Raw genomic sequence first — 10232 nt, forward strand, 5'->3', positions numbered from 1 at the left:
ATATGACTTCTGACCATAAAGTCAGGGTTTTACGTATTATGTAATAGTATTGTTAATGACAATGTGTTTTTGTGTCCCCAAAAAGGGAGAACAGTGATCTTACAAAGAAACAGACAAGACAATCTATTGATTCTGCAAAAGAAATTCTTCTTGATAAAAGTCAGTCAAAGGAGGAGAGAGATGGGTATATATAGCAATAATGTGAACAGTGATTGTGTTTATAACTTTATATTTAGTTAAGGAGTCAACATTTTATTCGCTAGATTTACAACCCAAAACTGGAATGGTACTAGCTTTTAACAGGAATCTTCTTGACATTAGCATTGAATCAAAGACTTCTGAAAGCTTTGTGTATTACACCTTACACCTGGACAGGGAGTACACTTTGAAAAAAAATGGGAATCACTTGTATGTTCATGAAGGTGGGGTGGGGGGGGGAGGGGGGAGTATTTTCAATCAGCAAGGGTATTGTTTAGGGGGCAGCAAAAGAGGGAATGATAAAGACTTTGCCATGATGAAGATTGCTAGATTAATTAATTAATATAACTTGATGACATTGATGCTCATAATTTATTCAACATTTTAAAGAGTTGACTTTTGGTAAAAAAACTAGCTGTTTGAACATCAGGTGTAAGTTTCTCTGGGGTGGGCAGGATATTCCTTGAAAAATTTTGTAGAAGACCGAGTGTGAGTAGCTGAGGCTTTACCCAAGTCCTTAGGCAGACCATTTCAAAATACGAATGTTTCATATTGCTTATCAATGTCTCAAATCACTTCACAAGCATGTTATTTTATGCCTGTAAGACTCTTAAATTTAGTAATTTAAATTAGATGTTCGTGTTTTTTGCAGGAGACAGAAAGAACTTGATAAACAGAACATGAAACAGTTTGTAGATGAGAGGCAAAGGGTAAGGTTATTCTCACAGTGACTGTTCGCTATTACTGTAACATCTTCTGTCAGCTGAGTGTTCCCTACCATGATATCAATCCCCCAAGACAATAAACACTTAATGACTGGTCCCGAGGGAAACAGTTCATTTGTTTCCTGATCAATCTCATTGAGATTCAAGATTCCATTCATTTCAACTGCAACAGCAATGGTGGTTGTTGGTCAACATTTGCGGGTATCAGTGCACTGTTACCCTCTGACGTCATAGATTTTGCACTGTTGCCCGCTCAGAGACTTTTGGTGGGAAACAGTGTTATTGTTAGATGTCATGTGACCTCGAAGTAACTAATGAGGGCGTCTGCTGCTAGGGGAAATAGTTCAGCTATATAACAATATTGAGTGCTACATCTTTGCCTTGTAGGGCAATAGTCATTGTGTTATCATTGTACATTCAATCAGTAATTCCTTCATAGTTTCCCTCAAAGCCTAACCTCTTTTTGAATATGTACATGAAAACTCAAAGATTGCATGTTTTACTTTACAGTTAAAAAACAGACAGGAAATAGAAATTGAAGAGTTGAAGAATCAGCACAAAGAGGAGAAAAAGAATGTGGAAGTAGAATTCCAGAAGGTTGGGGTTTTCTTAGTCCAGGATTTTGAGAAAGTGATATTTGTTTCCAATATTTTAAGCTCATTTAATAATACTGTTTCTTTCTCCTTTAGTGCCAATTTCACTTTTTTTCTCTTCCAAAACACATGTTCATATAAAAGCATTCCTTTGTGACAATGCCACATGCTTATTCAGGTCAAAGCCTTATTTTCCACAAACGTTTTTTTTTTAATCTGGCATCTTACTGCATGTGAATTGCTCAATTCTATACACTTAAACTTGTTACTTAAAAGAATGCCATAGTGGTCACTTCAAATCCATAAGCTATTGACACCTCAAATGCCCTAGCTAGGGTGGCCCCAGCTGGCTAGTAAAATCATGTGGCGTTAGAGTAAAATCTGTTAACTCTTAAGGCTGGTTTTCACTAGCAACGGAGTCGGAGTCAGAGTCATAGTCAGAGTGCTTATGACCTAGTGAAAATCAAAGATTGGAGTCATAAGCGGAGTCATAAGCTCAACGGAATCGGAGTCAAAAGAAGCTTCCGACTCCGCTCATGACTCCGTCGGTTATGATCCAGTGAAAACTAGATTGTCGGAGTCGGAAGCAGAAGCGAAAGAACCAACCAATCACAATGCTTGGAATCTAGTATTGTGATTGGTTCTTCTGCTTCCGACTCCGACAATGCAGTTTTCACAGTATCGTAAGCGACGGAGTCATAAGCCGAATCGGTGTTCTGCTTCTGACTCTGACAGATTGATTTTCACTAGATAGTATCGCTCTGCGCTTCTGATTACAACTCCGACTCCATCGCTGGTGAAAACCAGCCTTTACTCCCAGGGGTCAGTGGGTTAACCCATTCACACCTCAAACGCTGTAGGATGCCTCCCCATTGACAAGTAAAATCGTCTGGTGTTAGACAGAGTAAAATCTATTAAGTGTCACTCTCAGGGGTCAATGGGTTAATTAATGGAAGGGACGTAGCTTTTGACTGCTTAAAGTGTTCATATAAAGTACCGGTAACAGAGACATTCAGGATGCCTGCCCTTTTATCAGAAAATTGGAATTTAACTCTAATCTAACCCTAACCATTTACAGTGTATCAGTGACTGCAAACCCCAACAGAACAAAAAAGCTGATCTAAAGATATGAATACCTTGGTCACTTTTATTTCTTTCTTTAGGTTATATCTGCAAATATGGATGAAATCAAGACTAATGGCGAGAAGTGCAGGAAGGCAATTCATACTGCTTTTCAAACTATTTTACCAACCCACTGAGGAATATGACAATGTTCAGCTGATAGTACTAGTGTTCTTCACAAACCTGATGCAAAAGTTGTCATTGAAATGACTTTGCTTTCACTGGATATCATGTTCAGTGAACTTGGAATATGCATTTAGAGGTCAGAGAACACTGGAAGTTTGACAAACCAAAGAACAGGCTGATTGAACATCAACAGTGTGACAATGTTTGCTTGGTCATATCAGACAACTTGCACTCACCAAAGCCTGTTGTCGTAGGCAGGCAGATACATGTAGATAGGTGAGCATTAAGTTGGTATTAGAAAGGTGTATAGTATGGTTATTTGACTGGCCATGGGGTTAAAAAAGTTTACGGTCCCTTTTGTTCGATTTGAGAACATGCCAACAAAATCATATCTGGTCCAAAAAATATTTATTATGTAGAAAAAATGTCTATTTTATCTCAGAGTTGTCAAGCATTTCTAGTCATAAGGGATAGTTTATAAGCAGAAAGTATCTCATAGGTAGGTATTCTATCTAATCTAATTAGCCTGCACTTAACTTTTGTTGCAAAAGAGAACATTACCATGGGATTCGACTGAAACAGAAATCGCTCAGGTCACATGTAGTCTTTTTTTCTTTTGTACAGTTTTATTCCACTTATCCAATTACACTTCCCTGTACATATGGACAGCCAACTATTTAGGCATAGATATTTTGGTGAAATAATGGGTTAAGTTAGCATCAGGTGTTTGCCTCCAATGGAGTACAACTGCTTGATAAAACTCCACACCATAAACCATAAATAAATAATTTATGGGTATTGTATGATATTTATATTATTACTTACATCACCATCATTGTTATAGGAGGAAGACAGCAGTATTTTTTGTAGTCTCAAGCATAATTAGCTAAACCAATTTGGTGGGGAGTGACTGAAACATTACGCTGTCAAGTGTAAATTTTCAGCAAGTTTTGATTTACAATACAGAGTGAAATAGGCCATGTTTTAGTAGAGAAATACTGTTTAATAGATGATAGACTTATGTTTGATGATTAAGTTACAAGCTCTTTGTAAATTGATTTTATGAGGTAATAATATTGTTATACTGAAATCAATTTAGAGGGTCATGTAAAATGTAATGCTAGAGAGAGACTGTCAAATTTTCCCTTTTTGTCATACCTGACTACCATAAATCCTCTAAATGTGTTTGAAATAAAAAAGCCCCCGGAAGGCTTTATTAATAGAGGATTTACAGCAGTCAAACTCATCACCTTTCAGGAATGGATGCATAATTACATGCTTTCTGATTAAGTGGCACCTAACATTATTTAATAGCCCCTTAAAATACCCCATTTGGTTGGTTAGATCAATCACTGAAATCAGAAAGGGCCCAAGGATCTTGTGCAAATTTTTCCACTTTTCCACTCATATTTGGCAACAAAAGTAGAAGGTTTTCACTCAAACATGGCCACCACAGTTACTGGGGTATTTATCTGTTCACTTTAATTAATGTAGTTGTCTTGATGACAAGGGACAACATTCCAAACTTACTATTAGTAGATGCTTTTAGGAAGGCATCATAAAATGTTATGTCATGAAGAGTTTATAAATAATGGAGCTATTAACAAGGAATATAATATTGATTTATAAAAGGAGATGTACACATTTGTTTACAGAAGAAATGATCATTTAAAAGGCAGGACTAAACGAGTTTGTCTGTACTTATACTTATGTATGAAAATGGAAAATATTGTACCTTTCTGCTTTATCTGGTCATGACATTTTTCAGCTGCTGTCAGCTGTGTAAAAATTGGTTATATACTTGTTGCTGCTTTTTAGAAGCCTGTCAATAGGCTTTTGTCTTAGCTTATGGCCATTTTGAGGGGTGGGAAGCGAGAGGCCAAAACCACAGGTGTTCTTTCTGCTTCCTGTCCCTCCCATTGGATAGTAGCTACATGTATGAAGGGTAGTGATATGTTAGGCTACATTTGCAGTGATTTTACCCAAATTGGCGACTCAGCAGTACATTGTGCTAAGTAATCTCAACCAGAGCTTGCTGTAAAAAAGATCTTACCTCAGGTAACCACTCTGATTTTAGAAAATCAATAAAGAAAAATGTTACGAGACAACTCAACATTGGTTTTTAAAGCTTTTATTCATGCAGTTAGATTTTGAGACACAATTGGTTGAATATGATTTACACACACTTGTAGTGCAAAAAAGGTGTTATTTCTGGAATGTCTGAAATCCTGTTGTAATAAAGCACTCTCCTCTGAAAACCCAATAGTGCCTGCTGTGGAGCTACTTTAACACACTCATGGTATTATCAGAATGTGATTGTAAATGCCTGTCAGTTTTGGCTCATTTTCAGCACTAGTTTGATTGACAATTATTATTATTATTATTATTATTATTATTATTATTATTATTATTATTATTATTATTATTAAATAAGATTGACACCTTAGGCCAACCCTTTTGCTTTAAAAAGATAAACAGGACTAAAGAAAGGGAAAAAAAACATTTGCAGGCTGCTTCACTTGGTCAGTGGTAGGTAAATCAATTTAATCAATTTTATTTTAATCAAAACAGATACAAAAAGGTACAGTCTGTCTCTGCCCACAAATTCATTTGGCAATGTTACCCTTTCATTTCTACTGTACTCAATTCATTCAAAGGTACATTTCTGAGCAAGGGATTTTCAAAGAACTCTCACAGGTCGGCATTGTAAACTACTCCAATCTGCCGACGTATTTCATCCATCCAGCCAAAAATCTTTTCTGTTGTCTTCCATGGCATTGTGAGATTTTCTTTTTCTCCTGATAGTAGGCTATTCCGGACTGCTTGAATTTCATATCTAACATGAAGAAAACGAAAATAATGAGATAGCAATAAGGAAACAGTGTAATAGAGCGGTTTTCAAATGAGTGTTGTAAAACCAAAACCAAAGTAATTAATTTGGCCAATCAAACCTCGAAGTAATTACTCGCGGCCGGCACAAAGCACGGGAAAATGTGCACGTGCGAGTCATGATTGGTTTTGTTTGTACTTCTGATTGGTTGAATTTCATATCTATCAGACTATAGAAAAGTAGGAATTGAGTGCAATACAATGTTTCCAACACTCCATTGCAGTAGATATTCATCAGCATGGATTAATGAGGGAAAAAAAAGAAAACCCGTGCCCACTGTTGTTGATGGTAACAAAATGTGTTAAAAAAAATAAATTTTAAAACACTGGAAATCATTTTCCATTTACTACCTTGACAAAGGCAGTTTTGCCAAAAAGTTAGTATTAAATTTTCAATTTACAGCATTTTAATTTTTTTTTTAAACATTTTTGTTATGGGTCAACAAGACCCTTCACTTACCTCATCCCAGTGGAATTCTCATAGTTCATGGTATCAGATGGTTCTGGAAGAGGGTATTCCTTTGTTCCAGTTGGCGATGTAAAACTTGTGGCACAATGGAACATTCTGTTAATAGTGATTGATCCTTGTGATCCAGAAAAGGTTGCCTCGCATGGTAGGTTGGCAACTAAAATGACCAAGAAAAGAAACTATCATACTAGGGGTTTCAATAACTTTTGAAGTAGATGCCTGGGCTAATCAATTCAAGTGGTGGTTACTCTTGTCCTTTACAAGGGTTTGAGTGAAAAATGAGGAAAAGTAGCCTGCTGTGAGAGGTTAAAACACTACGCCAATTTATTGGAGGCTAGGTGCTGTAAAAGAAACAAGAGAGGAGGAGCACTCTTCTCAGCAGCAAGGAGGTCACCTTGGCAACTGAGCCACAGTCCACCTCCCACGGCACCCGTCAACATATCACTGACACCAGTGTGTAGAGTGGATACTTACCCTAAAACATGGGAGGGAGGGAGGGAAAAGCAAGCGAGTAAGTAACAAGGTGACTCAAGCCAAAGCACATGGCAATGCCCCTGCAAACCTAACTGGAGTCCCCAAAGATGTTACAGAAGAAACCGCTGCATTGGCTTGTTTTTAACTTGGCATAAATTATAAATGTATTTAGCTTCATCAAATGTCTGACAACATAGATGGCCGTATACACCCAGTGACCGGCTTGTAATGAAACCCATGTCATACAGAAGGATCACAATGCCTCCTTTCTCCTGCATTACTCTTAATGCAGTCTTGCCACACTGCACTTTCATACAAAATAATTATTGCTACTTAACATAGTTGCTGGTGTACTATAATAAGTTCTGCTGGATTCTTCAATGTCAATACACCTGTTTGAACAGGGGGAACAGTTCAGCTTGCCCTAGTGCTAAGTTGTTCCAAGGAAGAAAGGTGCTAACCCAATGTTGTGGTCTGACTTCCCAGGTCAGTGTTACATGTAATGCAGCATCGAACAACTCTGCTGAGGAGTTTCGCTCAACAAAATCTTCCTTTGAATGTGTTCATGTGATAACCTAAAAAACTTTTTTGACTTGTGTTGGAATGTGCCAACATATCAAAAGAAAACTACAAGTCTGAAAACCTACAATGTAAGCCAAGATTCAAATATAATATGAAGAAAAGTGTCAGTAATGTTAAACTCACCCATGCTCATTGTAATGGAAGCCGTCATCTTATTCCCTTTAAATAGTATTCTGCAGTTCAAAGAGGTATGAACCGGAAGTGAGGTGTTTTCGCATACGAATCCACTAAGACTTATTTAGAATACTAAGCGTGTGACTCGTCCCTGAAATTTGGTGGGAACGCAAAAAGGACACTTTCGGTTGGCATCCGTTGCTCAAACTTACTAATGCTGGGATGTGTGAAAACTCTAAGTCTTTGAAAACCTACAACGTAAGCCAACATTCAAAGATCATTTGAAGAAAAGTGTCAGTAACGTTAAACTCACCTATGCTCATTGTAATGGAAGCCATTTTATTTCCTTTAAAAAGCATTGTCACTACAATACTGGAGTCTACACCAGTCACAGTCTTTTGGCCAACTGCAGTGATACTTATGGGCTCATCTCCACCAAACATCATATCTACAACATGTAGACAGTAGATTCCAAAAACCAGAAGACCGCCACCACCTTGATCTGGGTTTTTGATGCGCTCAATTTGTTCTACGTTTGCTCCAAAGGAGACAAAAGCCATTCGAAGCTCACCAATAGCATTTGAATCTATGAGGTTCTTTACATCCATATACAGTGGAAAGAACCTTGTCCACATTGCCTTTGGAAATAAACATTGCAAACCTTTTAGTGTCAGTAAGAAAAACGACAATAAAAGCTGTTCCACAAGGATTGCCAGAATATTTCCCATTGTCTTAAAAAAGGTTCTCTAGTGAGCAATTGATGTTAAAAGGTGCATAGACGTCACATTTCAGTGGAATACCATGTATTTCCTGGAACTGTACAAGCCTCAGGTCAAAGAGATCAGGACTTGTTATTCTTCAAGCAATGAGGCCCCAACTTCCACACAACAAGTCCTTTGAGGAGTAATAGGACAAAAGGGGCCCTTGACATTTTAATTGTCTTTATTCATACTAGAAGATGTCCATGAAGTCCTAAAAGCCTGAGCTGTGTAGTGAAAAATAGTAAGTATGGCAAATTTATCAAACTTCAAATCAAATGTCAGTCAGTATTGTGTGCTGTTTGTGACTGTTCAAGCACTTTTAAGCAGTGGGTTTTTCGATGGCAAAGGAATCCTTTCTGCAGGAAAACGTTTGTCAGGCAATAATTTTTGTTTTACTGAGCCCCGAGTCTCTAACAGTTGCCATGGCAACAATACAGACTTTGAAAAAGCCATTTTTGCATTCGGTCAATTGAACTGTCTTACGTCATACTTGAGTTATTTGTGAAAATGCTGTTGTTTTTAAAAATATTCTTTCAAATGCGAAGAAACGAAAAAAGTTTGAGATATTGCTCAAACCGTTAACGTTTTATAAAATTTATTTCCAGTTTTCGCGATCCAAAAGTATCAACCAGAAGTGAGGTGTTTTCACATACGAATCCGCTATTAAGGGCCCACAGACAGATTTTTCGCACGTTGCTGAGGAAGTGAAATGTTACTTCCAGTAACTGACGTCATCATATCATGAGCTGACAAGAAAACCCACTCACAAGCAAAAGTCACCACACAAACTGTTGTTTCCATCAAAGGTTTTTCCTCGCCCTTCCTCGTGCTCGTTCTCAGATCAACTGGGCATGCGTAAACAAACTGACTACCGGTTTGAAAAAAAGCTAAATTTCCGGCAGTCTTGATATTGAATATATTTTTTTTTTACATGGCACGTTTCACCCCCAAATACAGAAATATAGCTAAGCATTGATTTTTTCAAATCATCTTTTTTGAAAAAGTTATGGGTATTTCAGTATCCTTTACGTCTTTCAAAAGAATATTTTTCAAAATTAAAAGAAAACCATGACTGGCTGGATGCAAAAACGAATACAAATTATCAAACATAGGATAAGTACCAAAATTGCGTAGCATGGAGACAAATTTTGAGTTTTCTTTTTTTGGTCGTGTGACCATGGGCGTGGCATCATGACGTCATTGGCTTGAAGACAACTGACCAAAATGATGCCATATTCTCTCAAAAAATGCGTCAGACTTAGTGGGCCCTTAATAACTTATTTGGAATGCTAAGCGTGTGACTCATCCTCAGAATATGGTGGGAACGCAAAAAGCACACTTTCGGTTGGCATCCGTTGCTCAAACTTACTAATGCTTTAACAAAAGTTGGTCTGTCTTCTCGACATCTTACCTCCATGATGAACAACCCTTTGGCTTTTGCAAGTTCAAACACTTCCTTAGTTTCCTTTAGGTTCATGGTCATTGGTTTTTCACAAAGAACGTGTTTTCCGTGGTTCAGCGCTAGTTTACAAAGCCAGGCGTGTTGAGGATTGATCGTGCTAACGTACACAACCTCGACATTTGCGTCCTGGGCAAGTTCCTCGTAAGAGCCATATGCTTTCTCAATCTTGTGTTTATCTGCGAACTCGGACGCTCTTTCAAGAGAACGAGAAGCCACTGATACAACTTTATGCTCGTCTTCTGGCAATGTTTTCAAGGCAATTACAAAATCATGAGCTATTTTACCTGCTCCAAATATTCCCCAGCACGTCAAAGTAGCAGCCATGTTGAAATGAAGCGCGTTTAACCATACTAAACAAGACGCCTATAAGGGCGTATCCGTGGGCTGCACAAGCAGTTAACACAAATTGTCCAGTTAGAGTGAACTACAACCACGGGTAAACTTCGGAAAATGGGGAAAGATTACCAGAAAGATAAAGCTATAAGTTAACTAGAAGTTACTTGTTGTAAAAACAGAAAGAGGTTATTTCTTATTATTAATGCTAATAAATTATCCAGTGGAAACCACGAGGCCCTATTAGGGGTTATCAGGAATACAGGGGATTTAGGTAAAAAACTTATAGGGATATGGGATATTTGGGGGAGGGGGGGGGGGAATACTATCACAATTCGGGCGTTATCCTTGACGAGGATATGTCTCTTGAACACCATGTTGCTG

At 37.8% G+C, this 10232-nt stretch overlaps 2 protein-coding genes across 3 annotated transcripts in view; one reads left to right on the forward strand and one right to left on the reverse strand.

Annotated features, from left to right (window-relative positions):
• LOC137984943 (1-phosphatidylinositol 4,5-bisphosphate phosphodiesterase beta-4-like) overlaps positions 1-4877 on the forward strand; it is a 62312-nt gene extending 57435 nt beyond the window's left edge. For both annotated transcript variants that reach the window (XM_068832299.1, XM_068832300.1), the window contains exons 34-37: positions 86-184; positions 851-908; positions 1434-1520; positions 2680-4877. In XM_068832299.1, the coding sequence (XP_068688400.1) occupies positions 86-184; positions 851-908; positions 1434-1520; positions 2680-2775 (340 nt within the window). In that variant the 3' untranslated portion in view covers positions 2776-4877. The remainder of the gene's footprint in view (positions 1-85; positions 185-850; positions 909-1433; positions 1521-2679) is intronic.
• A 410-nt stretch (positions 4878-5287) lies between these two features.
• LOC137984961 (trans-1,2-dihydrobenzene-1,2-diol dehydrogenase-like) lies at positions 5288-9986 on the reverse strand. Its single transcript, XM_068832335.1, has 4 exons — positions 9465-9986; positions 7606-7930; positions 6114-6279; positions 5288-5600 (listed from the first exon to the last, which is right to left on the reverse strand). The coding sequence occupies exons 1-4, from the start codon at positions 9837-9839 to the stop codon at positions 5456-5458; spliced, it is 1011 nt and encodes a 336-aa protein (XP_068688436.1). The 5' UTR covers positions 9840-9986; the 3' UTR covers positions 5288-5455.
• Positions 9987-10232: the final 246 nt, after the last annotated feature.

Source organism: Montipora foliosa, chromosome 14, assembly GCF_036669935.1.
Source record: "Montipora foliosa isolate CH-2021 chromosome 14, ASM3666993v2, whole genome shotgun sequence".
Lineage (NCBI taxonomy): Eukaryota > Metazoa > Cnidaria > Anthozoa > Scleractinia > Acroporidae > Montipora > Montipora foliosa.

What these genes read in the sequence shown, in the direction of transcription:
- LOC137984961 (XM_068832335.1), bottom strand. Translation starts at nt 9,839, where the DNA reads ATGGCTGCTACTTTGACGTGCTGGGGAATATTTGGAGCAGGTAAAATA. An exon ending in AAGGGTTGTTCATCATGGAG is followed by an intron (nt 7,931 to 9,464) that starts GTAAGATGTCGA and finishes TTATTTCCAAAG; the next exon opens with GCAATGTGGACAAGGTTCTT. An exon ending in TTCCATTACAATGAGCATAG is followed by an intron (nt 6,280 to 7,605) that starts GTGAGTTTAACG and finishes TGGTCATTTTAG; the next exon opens with TTGCCAACCTACCATGCGAG.